The following is a 20,532-nucleotide window of genomic DNA, read 5'->3' as shown; positions in this document are numbered from 1 at the left end:
GCATTCATGGCTTTGTTTCAAAGACAATTGAACGAAGATAGTGATCGGTGTTTATGTAGCTTAGAGTGAATAGAAACCTTCCGCTTTGCTACCAGCCAGTGTTATCTGGTTTTAAATGTCAAGCACCCTTCAGTGTGCACAAAAGAGAAGATGAGATAACATTCCCATTGGCCCATGCTAGAAACAGAGCTATGGGCTCCAGGAGCTACATATTGACACCTTCTATGCAATCCTTCGAAGGACACCCACCCAAATGCCACACAGTGCACTTCTGAACACCGTATGTTCTGACGCAGGTTGTACTGAAGTTGTGACGTTAGTCACATTTTTCTGTTTCATCTGCCTCTGGCTTCAATTTGCCGAGTTTTCAGTTTTGCCTTGGCATAACTGGTCACATTATGGAGGAAAGGAGGGAAGGAAATTTTTTTTCTTTTTTTTTCTTTTTTTTTCTTTTTTTTTTCTGTAAGAGTGCAGTACAGAAATGCTACTGCATTGTTTTAGTTCAGTTAAACTAAATATTCTGTTTGTTTTTTTTTTGAATGAGTTATTTACAATCAAAAAGAAAAACATCAAAGACCATGCTAAACAAAATCTGAGAAGTCTCCTGTAGGTGGGATAGTTTCACCTCATGGTAAACTAACATGTTTCTGTTGTGGCACTATGTGATTCATTACATCATGTAAGAACAAAGCAATTAGGTTAATTTACACATTAATTAGTTTATTGCTTTCTTTTTGTTTTGTCTCTAATGTCTTTCTTAAAAAAAAAAAATACAATTGAGCATGTGCTTTTAGAGGGGTTTAATTTCCCTAATTAAAATCCAAGTGCACACACTGCAACACCTGCCTTCTAAGTGAAACCTGCCTGAATGGATACAAACCCTCTAGTAGTGTGAGACACTCACAAGGAAATAATGTCTGAGAGGTCCCACAATTTACAAGCTTTCATTCCCACATACAGCTGGGAATTTGTTCTCAATTTACCAGCCTCTATGCCAGTGGTATTTTGCAAGTCAATGTGTTGAGCTGTGTAGTGTTCAGGGGAGAAAAGGAGGATTTGGAAGACGTGGTTCCTAGTACCTCTGTGCTGCAGAAGCTCCCTGTCTCTTGCATATGTTTTAAGGTAACGTATACCTGGATAGGAACTATTTAACTTCACCTTTCTGAGCTGGTACTCTTCACAGACAAGATCCAAATAACAGTTTAGCTCCAAGTGCTGGAAGTACAGATCTCAGATAGCTTATAGGCAGTTACTCTAAAAGGAAGTTTCTTTATTTCTTGTGTTCTATACACTTAATTTAGTTTTGATTTGAATCCAGAAATTTAATCTTATTTAACTGTGGGACACTCTGGGACACTGTAGTGTCTTACTCTGTCAGAAGCTGTTAATCATGAAAAAACGTTTCACATCAGTAAATAGACTAAAGGAGATTTCTTTATAATTTCTCACTTGAAAACAATGTTCTTCATTAGATGTTCAACAACTTTGTGATAATGTAAAACAAGCAAATATATGGACATGCATGCATAGCTGTGTTAATAATTACTTATTATTTTGGGGACTATGTGAAAACAAAGAGCTAATAATGAAGTTCAGGACTGCTAGTTGGAATTTCCTGAACTCACACAGATTTGTACCTACCTAATCGTCATACCAGGAATTCCTTAAGTCTAACAGCTAAGGTCCCCTCTTGGTCCTCCTAGTCCCCAGCACTCAGCTGTGATTCAGTCCTCCAGGCATATGCATTTTTCTAGTAGAGGAACGTGTGACTATAGCATGATAATCTATAGCATGACTATGACCTCTATCTGTTTGCAAGTCCTGGCATACTCTGAAGCTAGGGCAATTCAGTAACTGGACCCAGTCCAGGAAGAATTGCCTGAATCACCTGCTCACTATGAAGGCACCTCTGAAGGGGCTGGGATGTGAGGAAAGCAAGCAGAATGCTAAAAGTATACTGAAATACTTGGGTTATTTTAGTAAATATTAATTACACCCTTAAAACTGACTGTTATACATCTCAGGTGAACCTTTCAACCAACTCAAGGTATAATGAATTGCCTGCTTACTTCACAAAAGTGCTCTTAATGCTTAATAGCTTCATCGAAAAATAGCATCTTGGTTTACACAATAGTAATGTGCTTAGGTGCTTCCCAAACACTTGAAAACCAAGTTAAACAGGACTTGAAGAAAATGGCTTCTTTCTAAAGTATATGCATTTTCTGCTTAATTTTCTGGTTTCATTGGAAGTCTGTGTTACCTGTCTGACTCACGTATGTGAATTCAGCCTGGCACTAAACAAACATTTGTTGTAAACCCTGCTGCGCTTTTGTCTTTTAGTAGATTTAACCTGTTACCATACTTGTCTCCACACTGAAATCTCTATTAATGATACCATATCTTTCTACAGAGCACAAAAATATTTTTTTTTCGTGTTTGAAATATACACCACTTTAATAAGAATTTTGAAATACCTTGGTAGCAAAACTACCTATCTGTAGTAGGAAGTAGGAAGTAATCAACTTTTATTTATTTATTATCATTATTATTATTATTATTTTGGATTAAGAGAAACTACTTTGGTAACTGAATAAATAGTGATTTCTTGTTCTTCTTGGAAAGCAGTCATCAAATCCAACATCCATTGTAATTAACCATCTTTTTTTTTTTTTTTTTTTAATATGTATTTTTGGCCTCCTCAGGACTTTAAAGTTTTATGTTACATTTGCATGGTTTCTCAAAGCAGATCCAAAGCATTTAGAGCAGAGAGCAAAGATGAGGAGAAACATTTTCATCAAAGGGTGGCAATGGCAGAACAGATGTACTTTTCTCCTTCTCTCCAATATTGTAGAAATTTGCCTGGCACACCTGTAAACTTCTTTCATATATTGTGTCATTCTAGTCCCAGGTCAACTGAGTAGGTCAACTATGTGGAGCACATTTGGAGTGAGATTTGGAGAAGACACCAAGTGCCTTTAGCTTTAGCTATGCTGAGAGTGTCTAGTCAGAAGTATGTAATGTTTACAAACTCTGTAAAGACTGCAGATAGATTTATCCTTAGTCAGATAAAAGGTAAACTTGTTTTGCTTATATGCCAGTGAAAGATGTAATACAAGTTACTGCTTGCTTTTGTAAGCTAGCTGCACTTTTTATTATGTAGACCAGTGGTAAAATAGCTCAAATAATGATCACCTGCTGAACTGTTAAAAATAAAAATAAAAAGACTCGAACTCTGCAGAACTGTCAGTGCAGAGATACACTCATTTATTTTATTTTTTTATTTGTTGTAATGCTCTATTTACTACTGCACTCCTACCACTTGAAATTAAGTAAGTCCCACTGGTCTTTTCCAAGTAGCCATTTGTTTGGACATTATCTGATTACTGTATTGTATTACATTATCTTATTTGTATCATATTTAAATTTTCATAATAGATTCCAGAAGGAAGAAGAGGACCAAAATCTCAAGTGTTATGTTTTTGTGTGCTAAAGATCAGGGAATATAAACAGAGCTCTTGACTCCTGTAGAGAAAGAAAAGAAATGCTTGATGTGCCCTTATGAGCTGTACTTTTAGCAGCAGCTGAAAATGGAAGTCCCCCCCACACACTTTCTTTTTTTTTTTTTTTTTTTTTTTTAAATTTTATTCTGTATTTCACGATTGCTGAGTTCTAGCCCAAAGGAAATCTTTATGGCTGTGATATAAACCTTTGAAAGGAAAGGGATTGTAATAGAAAAGTCTGACAGTCTGTTAACTTATAGCAGCACTAGCCATTACAGTTTGTGTGCACATATGTGTGGGTGCATAGTTTGATAATGACAGATGCTGAACATCATTTTTCCAAAAGGCTGACCTTGAAAAATCATCATATCAGAGTACCAGTAAATGATACATTGTTCTAAAAGATGTAAAATGACAAACAACGTGTACCTTATGACATGGTGCAGTTTAATTTTCTCAGATGTCATCCCTATAAGTTTTGAAGCAACAGAACTTTTTGAAGAACAGATATAACATTGAGAAATTGGGTGAGGAGGCTAGACAGAGGGAGGTATAAAGACTTGATGCCAAAGAATGCTAATATATGTAATTAGCCAAATATTTCTGTTCTGGTTGTTGTCAAACTCCTTGACCCGAGTTTGAGAATATTTTGGCCCCTAAGAGTAAATTATTTGATATGCCTATTGGAATATTTAGACATATGCCTTTAAAAATCCGTGCCTTGGTTCTGCTAAATATGGGGGAGGGCCTTTCCTTTTTCTAAAAATGAATCTATACATTTCAGTTGTTAAGTGTTTGGGATAGAGCACATCTCTTACTAAGTGAGATTAGTAAGAGATTACTCAGAGATTAAGATTCAGGCTGTGGTGACTGTAGGACTTGAAAGCAATGTACATCATTGTAAGAGTGCCAGAGAGTGCCTTGAACTCAGTTTTGGAAGTGATTGAGGTAGGCAGATTTTTCTTTAAAAGTCAAATATAATTGTTCTTATTTGTCTTACCTGATTCAGCTAAGGGACCTTTCTCATTAGTGATTTTTCTAAGAGGATACCTTACTTCTCATTGGTGAAAAAAAAAGAATGGATAGGAGAAAAAGTGTGGTTGGAAGACTATTCTTATCTGTATGAAGAAGAAAAAAAAAGGATAATTTCTGATGTAATCTGTGAATCAAGCTGATGGCATCTTTCTAGTATAAAAGAATAAATGTTTTCTGATGGGCCAAATTATGAACAAATAAGTGAGGTGGGTGTTTTTGTTTGTGTTTTTCTGAAATATTCATGAAGATTGAATGAAGTGTGATGAATGAAGTATAAATTTTATAACTATACACCTTATATAAGTACATCATATGTATATATACATGAATATTTGCTGTTGCACACCCGAAACTGAAAAATAAATTATTTAGGGCTTTCTCTAAGTAGCTACTTTTGAAGATATGCTCTCAGGGAGGAGAGAAGGTATGTTCAGTTCTTCCAATAGAGGCTGAGGTTTTTTGCTTGGCTTGTAGAGCCTTCCTCACACCCACAGAGCTACATGTTCTCTCTTCTGTTAAGCTGGTATCAAGAAGCGCAGACTCTGTGGGACCAATTGTATTAGTTTAGGCTAATTCTGCAGTAGCAACATCTTGAGCACTGCTGATGAAAACTAAGAAGATTAAATTCCACATAATCTGGGGATCTTTATGTAAGTGAAGTTCAAATTACCATAAGCTCTTCAAATCATTGATTTGTGGACCAGTAAGAAGGGAAAAATAACTCAAACTAGCTTAAGTTGCAAATCTGCTTGTCTTTTCCTTTTACAGTAAAAAACCTTTAGAGATGCTTTAGAATAAGAAATTTCTTCTTGTTTTACCTTCGTAAGGGAAAGAAGTTTTGAAAGGGGCTGCACAATTGTACCTCTTCCTCAGTTAACGTGCAGTTACACTGGATTTATGGAGGCTATTTAAATGCTAAGGATCACTGATTAATTATTTTAGTGCTCTCACTATTTCAATAAAGATTGCTTTTCAAATAGAACTGCTTTGTTTTAGTGACATTGCCATTTTACTAAATATGGATATTGTAGCTTCTGATTTTTTTTATGTATTCAAAATGAAAAAAATATATTCATGGTATTCAGTGGGTGTGTCCAGATAAAATAGAAACAAGCCAATAGGCCCCAAATGCCACCTAGTTTCATAGGTTTTCACCCTTTTTTATATTTACAAAATTGAAAAGTCAGAAAAAAGTTGTTATAGACCATATAATGACATTTATTCTACTGACACTAAGCTTACTTTTCTCAGTTATCAGTTGTCGTTCCCTTAGATATAACATGCAGCTGTATAGTATTCCACAGGCTTCAGGTTTACCCTGCTTGTGCAATTTGAATTACCCTATTATCCTATGACATTGATCTAAAGGACTGGGCAGAGTTTTTAGTATGCCATCTGTCAGGCTTCATCTGATCATTATCAGAGCATGAGAATCATTTGTTAGCACCTGTTAGGGGAAGTGAAGTCTATAACACCTGGAAGGAAATTAAGAGCAGCTTCCTACCACTCTTCTCAGTTGAGATTTGCCACTCCCTCCACAGTTTATATCAGACTTCTCTGAAGAAGGCTGTCTCTTCTCTTGCCTAGGAGTCTTTCTGGGTTTCACGCCTCAAGGCAATGAGCTCCACAGCCATGCTCAGGGATTTAAGGAAATGTCTGCATGGTCTTCAGTGCACATCTGCACCACTAACATCCTCCAGAATGGAGTGCCTCCTTCCAAAGTAACTTTATTGGCAACCAAACCATGGCAGGGAGTCATTTGAAAGAGTGATATTTGGGTTGGGTCAAGCCATTTCAGAAGTGTTTTAACAGTGACAGGACTGTTGACTTTGAGTGCCCAGGAACGTTTTCTGGTACAGTTTCATTAACTAGTAAAGGCATAACCTAAATGTGTATGACAGGCAAGTTTAGAGCTCAGATAGGGGCATTGTATTCAATAGTGACAAAATTAACTGTTGTGAAATGTTTTATTTAAAAAATATTATAGAAATAATACTGTCATTTAAATGAAATGCATTGTCTTCAGTCATGAAGAAAGAGCTTCTAAGGTTTTTCATCCACAGTCTAGAAGTTTGTAACAGATAACATCTACCTGAGATGTTTTTAATACAATAAACACTTTTTTTGGAAGGCAGAGGGGATTGACAATCTGTAAATAGTTGCTCTGCTGCTGGTCAAGGATCTGGTCACTTTTTCAGCTTCAGAGGCATAGGAGTTTTACTTGTAAGGGGAAAATTCTAATTTTAGTAAGAACTTCTTTTTACTGGTAAATCTCTGCTGCTGCTTTGAGATGAATTGCAGTGGATTACTATAATAATACTGTAATAGACCACCTGGACATTGTTAATAATGGACTTGATGAAATATCAGTTATAGAATGAATTGAAAATTAGCTTTTTCCTGCAGCAAGTATAGGAATTATATCAGACTGTGAAGAGTTTTTCTGTCAAAGATCAGATATATTCTATTCAGGTAGTTAAGAGTTCAGAGTTACCATGCAATGCAAGCACTTACTGTATGCTGACTCTGAGTAGCAATTTGCCAGTAGCAACTGAGTTAGATTTTAAACTCTTATGGTTGTGAGTGTAATGTGTTACTATGGTGCTTTTCATACTTTAGTACAATGTTCTGTATTTGAAAAGACAGTGATTTTGTGTGTTGAGCGCTTTGATGTCAACATACAACTCAGTGAAGTTGAAATTAAGATTTATACTACATCTTTTCCACATAGCGGAGGATGGTAGTTCTCTAAGAGTATTGTTGGTTTATCTAGTCACAGAGGGAGTTGGGTATTGCCGTTGATGCCAGATTCTTTTCCCTTCCATGATGACATTATGTAGCTGTAGAAGACTCCTTCTGGGAGGCTTTACCTCTCAGCTGGTCCTTTCTCAGTTTCAGAGTGTTATCCACATAAGATGCCCCTTCAGGAGCATGATGCCAAAATTTTGGTGGGACTCACAAAGTGATGCAGAATATTATAAGCAATATTTAATCTCCCAGACAGCGAGCACTGGGCCAGAAAAAAAAAAAAAAGAGGAAAAAAAAAAGAAAAAAGAGGACCTTCTTATTTTGTCTTGCTCAAATTAAATAATGAGATTTTCTAGCTACATAAATCTTACTCCAGTGTAGCTTCCAATAGATTGAATGTGGCTTCTTTTTTATGAACCTTTAAAGGTGCCCTATGTTCTGAAACTTTGGTTAAGAGTTGATTTCTGTTTGCATAATTTATACCTGTGTCTTCTTTAATAAAAGCTATGAATCAGTAATGGCTTAATATCCTCCAGTCAAATGTGTCTTTACCATCCGCTTCAGACTATTACTTTAAAAGGCAAAATATTCCACTCAAAGTTGTTTCAATGTATTTTTAAAATTAAAATAGTGTAATTTAATTCTTTTATTAGTCTTGAGAAGCCTAGATTTAAAAACTTTATTTCCATTGGCCATCAGGACCACCTGTCCATATCCATAATCTTGGGTGTATTTCCGCATCTAACACATTGTCCCTACTGCACATTACATAGCTTGCAAAATACAAAAATAAACCATCCATTAAAAGATAGCTCTAGTAGCATCATTTCACATTTGTTGTATGGCATTGGGAATTGTTTGTTCTGAGAAATCATGTTAATCTCTTTTTGCACATGGTTATAATGAAACCCGCAGTAAACTTTAAAGAAAATCACACTTGGAAAAATATCTTAGTTCTTCAAAAATATGCAAGTACTTAAAATTCAGAATCAGTTCTGTGTTACATGGAAATTCAAATGGAACAGAAAATTGGAACTATATGTTAAATTAATAATAGCTGTCTTTTTCTTTACCACATATGCTAAAATTTTTAATTATAGTGAATTAATTTAGTATGAATATAGGTGTCATGCATTGCTATTATAACCCTTTTGTAATTTAGTAGCAATTAATATAACATTATTGCACAATGCAGCAATATTCTCAGATTTATTTTCCTTTCAGATTTGTACTTTTCCTACTGGTTGAAAGTAAAATTGGTGCAACGTTGTAGCTGTGGTTGATTTCATGCCAGAAAAAAAAAAAAAAAAAAACCTTTAGTGATTTTCCCTTATTGGATGGAACATTCTATTCCATCAAAATGCCAAATAATCTCTTTTAAAATTATTTTGCTACTGTACTGTTAAACTTCTAGCTAATTGTGACTGATTTGGGCTGATTGAATCTGTGACCCCCCTTTGGAAGGCTGAACAGCCTCTACTCATGTGTTGTATGCTCCAGTTCCCTCAGCATCTTGTTGGTCTCTGCTAGACTTGCTCCAGCATGGCAAATTCTTACAGATATTAAAGGATGATTGTATGTATGCAGAACAGGATTTCAGGTGCAAAAAGCAAAATACTGTTATTCCTTTACCTCTAAATCTTTCAGAGTCTTTCTGTTGTCTTCAGTGGATTCTCAACCACAATTAACGTTGTTTTATTTCATGGTCAGTTTAATTAGCTTCAATGGTAACTAAACTTCAGAGTGTGTACAGAATAATTATGTTTCAAATTCCAGTTTACATGATAACGTGTTCATCTTATACCACTGGGCAGCCTAGAAAAGAGTATTTTCTTTGGTGTTTTTTTTTTTTTTTCCTTGGTTTGGTATGAAAGAATGTGATTTATGCTTTTCAAAGTGCATACAGATTACGTGATTATTTTTTTGTAAAGGAGAACTGAAATATAATAGAGCCATGGTCTTGCCCATAGGATATTTTGTTTCAAGAAAATGCCTTTCTTCTGAAGGGCATAGAATAGAGCATGATTTCAATTCCTGTAGAAAACGGTAAATTTCTAAATGCATATTTTATTGCTAACACCATATGGCCATATGTATATTATAAAAGCTATTCATGCTAGCAGGCTCAAAAAGTGAGGGTGTAATATGTCCTTATTCTCAAAGGAAGGAAAAGCTGAAAACTGTAAGTTTTTCTTTTTCACCATTCGCATTTCAGTGTTGATCTTTCTGTTTTCTCTTGTAAGGAACCTATCTCTGAAGCTGTCGAAGGAGGTAGACCAAGGAGAAGCCAGGTACCCACGCGTTAGCCAGCTGGCTGGCAGCCCATCCGTGGAGTGGCCTTTTACTGGTCTGGAAGAAGGTGGAGGCATTGAATCTTTGCCCTTCAGACTGATGCTTCAAGATTGCACAGCTGTAAAGACATTGCTACTGAAAATGAAGAGAGTTCTTCAGGAGGTAAACACCCACTCATTTGATAAATTAATAGCTTTCAGTGTTAATGAGCCAGGTAGCAGAAGAGGGTCAGAAAAGTTTATGAACTTGATGTCTTCTAATATGTCTTGAATTTATGGAATTGATGCAGAAATGTAGTCCTGCCCCAACACGGCTAAGGTCAGAAAGTTTATACCATAGCAGAGTTTAACTGATACTGCCATCTTGGTGTGCAGAGAAAAAAGCTGGTTTTGAGCTTTCACTAAAAAGGGGGTGGGGGAGATGGACTGCTTTAGGTCAAAATAATTTGTGTTGTTTTCCCCTACTATTTTGTGGCCTTTTTTTTTTTTTTTTTTACATTTGTCAAATAGTATGAAGTCACATGCAATTTATTCAGCGGAGAGATGCAAAAGGAAAAAGAGACCTAACTAGGAGTATTAAAATTAAAGGTTTCACTCTTGGGTTTGTAAATGATGGATGAAGTCAGATTTCTTAGTCCATTATAACAATTTTAAGAGTGCTTTTCCTGTCCTGCTATATTGTTCTGCCTCTCCTATAGACTGCTGGTGTTGCTTTGAATTTTTTTTGACAGTTTCCAGCTATGGAACTATGACTCAGATAAATTTATGAAAAGCTTTCATCTTGGTGTCAGTACACTAGAGCATGCTTGTTCTTTGAGATCTACAAGAATTATTTCTGTTGTTGTTGTTTTTGCTTTTATCTATATAGTTCATAGAATTGTAGAATAATTTAGGTTCAGAGGACTCTCTGGAGGTTTAGCCCCTCTGCTCAAAGCAAGGCCAATTTAGAACAGGTTGTTCAGGGCCTTCCTCGTCCACTTAAGTTTTCAGTATCTTACTGGGAGGGCTTTAATGGAACTTCTCTTGGGGCATCCAGGCCAATATTTAACTATATTGTTGCAGTGTTTTTTTCCCTAAGATATAATCAGAATTTCCCTTGTTGTAACTTCATCCTATGGTAAAATGCCATTTAATTAACTGAGATATTTAAATAAGGCCTTAGCAAGTTTTCTTTTTTTTTTTTTTACTGCTCATTTCTTGATCGTCTGTATATAAGGTCAACCAACTGTAGTCCTGTCTGAGAAAGTTTATTAAGGGTTTAGCCATGATAGTTGTCCATTAGTCCTCCAAAACAACATGTTTTTTTACCTTCCAGTTTGCTTCACGTGGAGCTTTACGCTATTATGCTTCCTAATGGCCTTCTGTTTTGCTGAACACAGAACTGAAATAATTAATTCTCCATCACTTCCTGCTTATGTGATGTCAGGAGAGTGGATTTAGAAGTTCTTGTACACTGAGCAGGATTTGTAATTGCATTAAAAATGCAAATAAATACTAAGGATTATAATATTACATGACACATCAGTTGCACTTAAGCATTGGAAGCATGCTCTGTTGCTTCTAGTTTGACTACTTCTATGTTTTGCTCAAAACCATTCTTTTTTTACCATAAAGGTAAGGATAAACATTTCTTTTTTTAACTTAGAAGTTCCATTACACTTTTGTATGACTCTACTATGATTTTCTGTATGGTGATATATTGTACGTTATAGGACTTTGTGTTTAAATGCATTCACCAGTTGATTTCCACAAAAGGAATGCAAGGTATTTAATATGACCCGGTTACTAACACCTTCTTAAGTAACTCATATTGATTTTATTTTTTCTTCTTATACATTACATTAGTCTCACTTCTTCCTTAGTACCATATAATTTCCGTCTCCCCATCTGACTGTAACAGTATAATTCTGTCCCTTTCGTTTTCTTTTTGTGTTGCCTTCCTTATGAAATCAAAACAACCTTTTTTTTTAAAATTCTAACAGTTGGGTATTATGTGCTGTGCATATATAGTAAATACGTGCTGCAATTTAGCTCCCTGTTTTTTCAGCACTTTTGAGGTAGAATATCCCACTAGTAGCAGACATTATTCCAAAGCTGAACCAAAGTCTTATTTGGTTAGAAATAAATGACCAATCTGATGATTATTTAAAACTCATTTTGCTGCCTTGAGTAGTTTTTTTAAGTGAGTGACATGCATAATAGCAATGATAGAAAATATTTGGAAAATGCTGTAAAATGCTGCGGGTATGTAATTCTAGTAGCTCTAAATGAGAAGTGATTCTTGATTTTTACAGCAGTATTCCAGCTCTGCTAATAAAACCACATACTAATTCTTAAAAGAAAAAATAATTTTTCAAGTTTGTTCCTTAACTACTCAGACTTCATATCTATATGAAGGAGTTAGGAAACCTGTCCACAGTGGGCTTCATCCATGGTATAGATGCAGGAGTTTGAAAGAGCAGTAACAAGAAAATATTCTCAAACAGTTTTTTTAAACACATTGAAATACCAGGAATTAAACCAAAAATGGGATATTATTCAAAAGAACATAAGTAACGTAATACTGAATCAGGGAGTAGCGTGGCAGTTTTCAGGGCAATTAATGTGGGAGGGCACAAGCTTGGCCAGCTCAACCAGGGAGCAATGGTATCCACCCAGCAGAAGGCCGTGGCCTCGCAGCTCTGCACCCACCACAATTGATGGAGCAGCTCAGACAGAGCTCCAGGGGGAATGTGCTGCTACACAGGCATCAGGTTGCAGGGTGTGCCCTACTCTTATTCTTACTCTTGCTGTGTTTCTCACAGCATTCTTCTGGAGAAACTGAATGCTCGTGGCTTGGACAGGCTTATGCTTCGCTGGGTGAAGAACTGGCTGGGCAGTCAGGCCCAAAGAGTTGTGGTGAATGGAGTTAAATCCACTTGAAGGCCAGTTACAAGAGGTGCTCCCCAGGGCTCAGTACTGGGGCCAGTTCTCTTTAATATCTTTATCAATGATCTGGATGAGGGGAGTAAGTACACCCTCAGTAAGTTTGCAGATGACACCAAGTTTGGCAAGAAGGTTGGTCTGCTCAAGGGTAGGAGGCTTCTGCTGAGGGATCTGGATAGGCTGGGTTGATGGGCTGAGGTCAGCTGTATGAGGTTCAACAAGGTGAAGTGCTGGCTCCTACACTTGGGGCACAACAATGTCATGCAACACTACAGACTGTGGGAAGAGTGGCTGGAAAGCTGTCTGGAGGAAAGAGACCTGGGGGGTATTGGTTGATAGCTGGCGGAATATGAGCCAGCAGTGTGCTCAGGTGGCCAAGAAGGCCAAGAGCATCCTAGTTTGTATCAGAAATAGTGTGGCCAGCAGAACCAGGGACGTGATTGTTCCCCTGTACTTGGCTCTGGTGAGGCTGCACCTTGAATGCTGTGTTGTACTTGCTACAGCACAGACATCGAGGTGCTGGAGCATGCCCAAAGAAGGGCAACAAAGCTGGTGAAGTGTCTAGAAAACTCCTCTTATGAGGAGCGGCTGAGGGAGCTGAGGTTGTTTAGGCTACAGAAAAGGAGGCTCAGGGGAGACCTTATCTTGCTCTACAACTGCCTCAAAGGAGGCTGTAGAGAGGTGGGGGTTGGTCTCTTCTCCCAGCAACAAACAACAGGCCAAGAGGAAATGGCCCCGATTTGCACCAGGGTATGTTTAGGTTGGATATTAGGGGAAAAAAAATAAATAACTGAAAGGGTTGTGAGGCATTGGAACAGACTGTACAGGGAAGTAGTTGAGTCACCATCCATGGAGCTATTCAGAAGATGTGTAGATGTGGTGCTTAGGGATGCAGTTTAGTGGTAGACTTGGCAGCACTTTGTTAACATTTGGGCTTGATGATCTTGGAGGTCTTTTCTAACCTAAATGATTCTAAGTAGCCTAGTTTGAATGGTGTGAACAAAGAGAAGACGACCTTGAAAAGTATTAAAAATTTGGTAATTGAGTGAAATGATTATCTTCAGAAGTATGGACGTTTATACATTTGTCACTTTTAAATTTTGAGTGAAAAACTCTAGGAAAATATAATTCCATAAAATTGAAATATTTTCTGAAGAATCTGATAAATAATTGATCTGAGCATATTTGGCAGGCAGTTTCCATGGAGAAAGTACCCTATTTCTATTGTAACTAGACGTAATTTCTTTTTATAAGGAATTCCACTTCTGCCCTGACCAATATTATATGTAAATCAAACACAGCTGTATGGAATTAAAACACATAAAAGAAAAATATGTTCCTTACTGTTGAACTCTCTTGTATTTGTAGACTATGTCAAACATAGTCTCTGGCAGATTTATGTGGTATAGAAATGAAATATTTTATGCGTATAACAGTATAAAATAACTATAATGGTTTTTAAAATTAATAGGATGTCACATGTTTTCATCCACTTTTAAGAATATAGAGAGCATACAATCTACATGGGGAAAATTATACAAGTGATTGGAAAAAAAAAGCTGCACTTTCTCTGTTTTATAGCTGATGTTATCCATAGAAGAACAAATTGGAGTAGTGTATACCTCTTTATAGAACAATAACACGTTAATTGAGTTAAAATACTAGCCCTGCTATTCAAAATAATCCTTGTTTTAAAGCACTACACACCACTTCTAAGGAACAACTTAATTATGATCTGCCAAAATATAATACTAGGTAGAGTGATATGTAATTTTTTGTTGTTGTTGCAGTTGCTTGTAATTGAGGAATCTATATGGAAAAACTGAATGCAGTGTATGTTGTACCGTGCTGCAGATTTATTAAGCTGTGAATTTAGCTTGTTTTTAGCCTTATCATGAAAAGGGAAATTGAAGACATGACAGTAACTTGCAAGATTGAGAATGTTATTAGGTAATGTATTTAGTAAAAGACTAATGAATGATTGTTCAATTAAAAGAATTAATTATCATTTCACTTTTACTGAAAAAGCCTTGAAATTGTCTAGTTTTGGTTATTAATAGCTTTGACCATACAAGTCTCATACGACAGATTGTCCCCTAATGTTTTGAGAACCTCAGTGAACAGAGTTGAAGGCAGTCTGGAGGACCCTAGCACATGGGAAACTCAGTGATCCACCAGAAATCAGTTCAGAAAATAGTTTTGAATCTGTTCTGCAGCTTTGTCCCATGTATGTTCTATTTCTGACAGAATTTTGCAATAAATGGGCCAGCCAAGACCTATGACCTGCAAAGTTAGGGAAGATTTTTGAAAAAAACACTACCAGAGATTAGCGTGACAGGCAGCTTGATTAAAAAATGCTTCAGTATATAAGACAATATAGGCTGTCGTGCAGCCCACTTGTGAATTACAGGAAGATCTTGGTCTCCTTTTTCTCTTCACCTCGCTTATGTTTATTGAACTGTATTTTTTTTTCCTTTAGATCTATGTGGTTTTGGACTTCATTAAGTAATAGTTTCATTCAGAAAACAAAAAAAATCAGACAAGAAAGATGGGGAATTGTATACATGAAATTGGTAGATTTGTCCTCTCCTAGGGAATGATTTCTTTACTTTCTGACCTCAAATGAGCTTCTCTGCTCTGAACTCGCCTCCGACACAGAATCTGCGTCATTGTCTTTTCCATATGCTGTGCTATACTTCCTATGTTTTATTACATTTCTGGCCATTAATTGATTGATTGCATATAACCAATGAGCCTGTCAAAATAAGAGCATAGGTTCTTCCTCAGTTATTGCTGTCAACAATAATGAATATATGATGCCTCTTTCCCAAACAATATATGGGTTTTCCTGTACTCTTCCAGGTAAGACTGAAGTTATATCTGTCTGTTAACTTTTTAATGGTTTGAGATATAGCTAGCAGAGAGATTGTCAGATGCTGGCTAATTGAGAGAACATTTAAGGGCTTCGCCTTTGTCGAAGTCATTCGTAGAACATTTTAGGCAGAGACACATAAAGAGAGCTATTTTGGGCTTGTGCCTGGCAAGAGAGGGTCTGTATGCTGAAATAAACATAGTGGAAAAAATACAGCTATTTTGGGAAGGAATCCATTTAGTCAGTGGTAATGGGTTGCTGTTCAAAGTTTAGATGTTGAGCTTGTTGATCAATTTGGGCTGAAACTGAATGTCCTAGCATAAAGAAAATCTTGTCTACATTTAAGCTTTTTTTCCACACGTCCTTAAATTCTTTACGAATTATATAGATTATCACTATATAATTCTACTTCTATATATTTTTATGAGGCTATCAAAAGTGATTGCTGCTAATCTAGAAAATTGAGATGTGTTGTCAATCTGTTTGTGTAATTTGGAGAATAAATTGTTCAGTGCAGTACCCATGCGTTTTTCACAGCTCTGTAAAACACCATGGAGGTAGTGGCGCTTTAGAAATTGAAGCTAATTGCTACAATTAACAACAGGAATAAGTCACTCTGGACATATATTGCATCTTGTGTTTTACTAATTAATCATTTATTTTACTAAGGGAAATTGCAGCTGTCTGTGACTGTCATTAAAACTTAATGCATCCAATACGGTGTTTTTAGATTGTGTTTGAAAAAAATGAGAACTCTGGAAAATTATGTCAGAATCATTGTGAGACAGGCCATGACAGTTGCCTGAGACAGGGGACAGAGTCAGACCACTCAGTCTGCAATTAGCTTGTCAGATATCACTGGCTACATTACTTCTCCCCATACATCTTTCACCTTGTCGGTAAAATAAGCATAATTATAGAGTTCTCTTCTGTGCTGCACTTGCAATCTACAAATGGAAAACACTAAAAGATAGCTAAGTGTGGTTTGCAATATTTTGCAACCCAATTACCAAGCAATATTGGATAGGCCTTGCACTATGTTTTTTAAAGACACTGAAATATTTCCTGCAGTCCACTGTGAAATGCATTGTTTGCTAATATTGTTTGTTAGCGACTTAGGAAGCAATTGCAAGCCTAATACGCTTTAAAATACTTCAGGTTTTCTTCCTTTAGATAAGTTTGTAATTAACCAGTGTAGCATTACTGATTTGTTCAACATCTGCATTCAGTGCAGTCCCCTTTATCAAGTAATTCATGCTGGAAGTTGGTAATTCCTTCATTTCATGGTATGTTGACATTACATATACCCATAGATTTAAATAACTAATAACAAAAATGTACCAGATTTAGTAGTAGGATTTAACTTCATCAAATTAAATTGCTTTTTAACTTGGAAATATCCTTTGACACCCTTGCCCAGCTGCTTGCGAAGAGAGAGCAGAATACCCTAGTACAAATACATAGCCAGTATTGGTTACTTTGCTAAACATTCTTAATGTACAAGAAAACAGATACTTTTTTTTTGCCCTTATAATTTTAAGGCAAGTTATGTAGAGCAAATACTATATTCAGCATTGACGTGTGCTGTATCCAACATATATAGTACTTTGAAATAGTACTGTAATTGCAGTCCCAATCGTATTGCGTATGTTTCTTAGCCGAATAAGCCTTAGTTCAAATAATAAAAAAATGTGCTAGAGGACCATTAGACTATTTAAGTGCAAACAATACAGGTTTCATTGTGTGCAAAGTTGAAAATTTCTCAAAATTATTAACTATTGTTTGATGGTACTTGGAATAAACATTTACCTCACAAATCAAGGCATGCTTACTCATTTAGAAGGCCTCATGTGGTTGAAGTTGAGCAATTTGGGGAATTAATTTAAAGATGAAGGGTTAAGAAGACTGTTCTATATGCCTGTACCTTTGTACTTTACAGCAGGTGCTGTAAAGTACAGCAGATTGTGTTCATTTGCTGACACTCTGAGTGTGAGGTTACGGGCTGGGACTGGCAAACAGCTCTGGGATTCTGCAGAGTCACACTAGCCTCAGCTCAATGAAAAGCTATTCTGAAATAATCCAGCTCAGTTACCAGTTAATGCCATTGCTCACACTCACTACGAAGTCCTTTTGCAGGCCACATTCAGAGTGCTTTTGAGCCGTGTTTCAGACCAGTTTCAAATAAAATACACTTGATCTTTAATACTGAAAATTCCTCTTCCCCCTTTATATTCTGTTTCTTCCACTGATGACCTAGTGGCTTAATCTTTGTAGACTACTTTTGTCTATGTTCCAGAGATTTATTAAAGCCAGAAAGTAATTTACCATGAAATACCTTGTCTTCCTACACTTACAGATCATGTTGGTGTGTACGTATCTACTCCATGTATTCAGCAGGCAAGTGATTAGCTTCTTTCTTGGGTTTTGACGTTAAACGTCTCCAGTGATTCCCTGAATGAAACATTTTCATATGGCATGTTGGTGGACTCCAGTTTGGCATGGATCTGCATAGTGTTCTGACACAGCCTCCTCAACAGGCAAATACTAGCAGCACCTTGCAGAGAAGCATGAAAAATAGCAACACCATAATGTCCCAACATCAGCAGTTCTGTGCAATTGTCTGTGATGAAATTGTGGCTGAAGGCCATAAAATTATAAACCTACAAAAAAGAATCCATTTTCGCTTTTAGTACTTGGTTTTGATCAAGTTGTTGCAGGTCAGTCAGCTAAATCCCACCTGACCCTCCATGGCAATGGAGTTGATAACACCAGTTATGTTTTCTGATACATCTGCAAATACTGAAAAGTGCAATGCTAAATAATGAGCAAGCAACAGAAAAAAAATCAGAATGTGTGTAGAATAAATTGATAATACTCTGTTCTTAAAAATAGCTCATGAGTAATTTTGAGCTAAATGACACATTTAGTACAGGTGGTAGATGGAAGGGTTTCTGATAAGAAAACAAGTAGTACTCCCAAATCTAACAACATTCCCAATGAATTAACCAGTTTCACTCAGGGTGCACTATAATTTAATTTCCTACACAAATTTACTAGGGTTGAAGATATGGAAATACTAATTTGTTAAACAACTTTTACAAAGAAGCATTTACTATGAGACTTATAGATGGTGCCGTTACCTTGAAGTACAGTTGGTTAAAATCAGAAAGATTTATCTTAGTTGAAATAGTTTGACAACTTCTGAACTTTCACAATTCCTGATATTCTAAGATTGTCTTATTCACAGTAGGTTTCAGAGACCTGCTGGTACAGAGAAATTACTGATAATATAGACAAGGCAGTAAAATTGACAGTATGCAACTGTTGCCATAAATGGATGTACAAGAATAAAAATGTGATAGGGGAAAATGAAGGTCTAGTTTTCAGGTAATGGAGTATACATGTAATACATGTAGTTACCCATTTAAATATTTGTGCTTGTATATAAGCGTAAAGATGTTTTTCCAGAATTTAAATTTAGTCTCTTAATTATCCTTTAACTTTGATCTGCCAGCATTTATGGATCAAGTCCTAGTGTAATCAGAAGAGAAATTCTCACAGTTCACAACATGGATCTTGACATATCTTTGTGTTGCAGATGTATTTAATGTTTTCTGTACACAGTGTATACCATTACTTTTTAGCCCAGCCTATCAGAACAGTGCTGATTGTTTTCATAGTGGAAGAAACAAAAGACACAAAAAAAGTTACTGCACTTTTATATATTCATTATTTAGGCCATAGCAATAGTGATGATTCCTTGTGGTCGGGCTCTGCTTTATTTCATGAATTGAGTGCATCCTTGGTAAGTTTACAGATGACAGCAAGCTGAGGGGAAGTGTCAATCCGCTGGAGGGTAGGAAGGCCCTGCAGAGGGACCTGGACAGGTTGGATCGATGGGCAGAGGCCAATGGGATGAGGTTCAATATGGCTAAGTGCTGGGGCCTCCGCTTTGGCCAAAACAAAAGCTGTGCAGAAGAAAAGAATTTGGGGGTGTTGGTCGATGCTCTGCTGAACACGAGCCATGAAGGCCAACGGCATCCTGGCTTGTATCAGGAATAGGGTAGCCAGCAGAACCAGGGAGGAGATCATCCCCTTTTACTCTGCTCTGGTGAGGCCGCACCTCGAGCACTGTGTTCAGCTTTGGGCCCCTCACTACAAGAAGGACATCGAGGCCCTGGAGCGTGTCCAGAGAAGGGCTACGAAGTTGATGAAGGGCCTGGAACACAAGTCCTGTGAGGAGCAGCTGAGGGAAGTGAGGTTGTTTAGTCTGGAGAAGAGGAGGCTCAGGGTACACCTTATTGCTCTCTACAACTGCCTGAAAGGAAGGTGTGGGGAGCTGGGGGTTGGCTTCTTCTCACAGGTAACTAGTGATAGGACTAGAGGAAGTGGCCTCAAGTTGCACCAGGGGAGGTTCAGGTTGGAAATGAGGAGACATTTCTTCTCAGAAAGAGTGGTTAGGCTTTGGAATAGGTTGCCCAAGAAGGTGGTGGAGTAACCATCCCTGGGGGTGTTTAAGGAAGGGTTGGACGTGGTGCTTAGGGACATGGTTTAGTGGGTGACATAGGTGGTAGGGGGAATGGTTGAACCAGATGATCTTGGAGGTCTTTTCTAACCTTAATGATTCTATGATTCATCTTTCTTCTTAGGTTTTCATGGTCACCATGAGTTCTCCTTTACAGAAAATATCATCCATGAGACTGAATGCTCACTGATAAAGAATGTAAAGTTAATTTATGCTTAGAATTATTATTGCTATTATTAAATTGAAAATTTTCCTGTGGTTTTACTGCTGGCCTCAATAAAATTATTTGGGAAGCCATCAGGTAAAAGCATACATGAGCTTAAAAGAGAGGATTCTTCTGTTTATCAGCAGTTTGTATTTCAAATGTATGTGAAGATAACATATCTAGGAACAAGGATTTGCTCAGAAAGAGCTCACATTGGCTCAGTAGAAACAGCATGTCACAAACTGGCTAAACGAAGATACATACAGGTTGACGACCACTTCTCTTATGCCTTTTAAGCAGGGTTGAGATAACTAGAATTAATGGGTGGCGGAGGATCACTTGTATTCTATGATTTTTATTTCTCCTATGTGGCTCTATTTCTACTGTCCGTATTTTTCAAATCATTGATTTTTATTTTTATTTCTTTATAT

General features: G+C 36.8%; 1 protein-coding gene across 4 annotated transcripts in view; it reads left to right on the top strand.

The window, feature by feature from the left end:
* The window catches only part of CCSER1 (coiled-coil serine rich protein 1), a 672,229-nt gene that overhangs the window by 258,976 nt on the left and 392,721 nt on the right, over positions 1-20,532 (top strand). For all 4 annotated transcript variants that reach the window (XM_040555665.1, XM_040555666.1, XM_040555667.1 and 1 more), the window contains exon 6: positions 9,527-9,737. In XM_040555665.1, the coding sequence (XP_040411599.1) occupies positions 9,527-9,737 (211 nt within the window). The remainder of the gene's footprint in view (positions 1-9,526; positions 9,738-20,532) is intronic.

This window comes from Cygnus olor, chromosome 4, assembly GCF_009769625.2.
Source record: "Cygnus olor isolate bCygOlo1 chromosome 4, bCygOlo1.pri.v2, whole genome shotgun sequence".
Lineage (NCBI taxonomy): Eukaryota > Metazoa > Chordata > Aves > Anseriformes > Anatidae > Cygnus > Cygnus olor.
The sequence above is the reverse complement of the archived record's forward strand: the minus strand, read 5'-3'. Positions and strand labels throughout refer to the sequence as shown.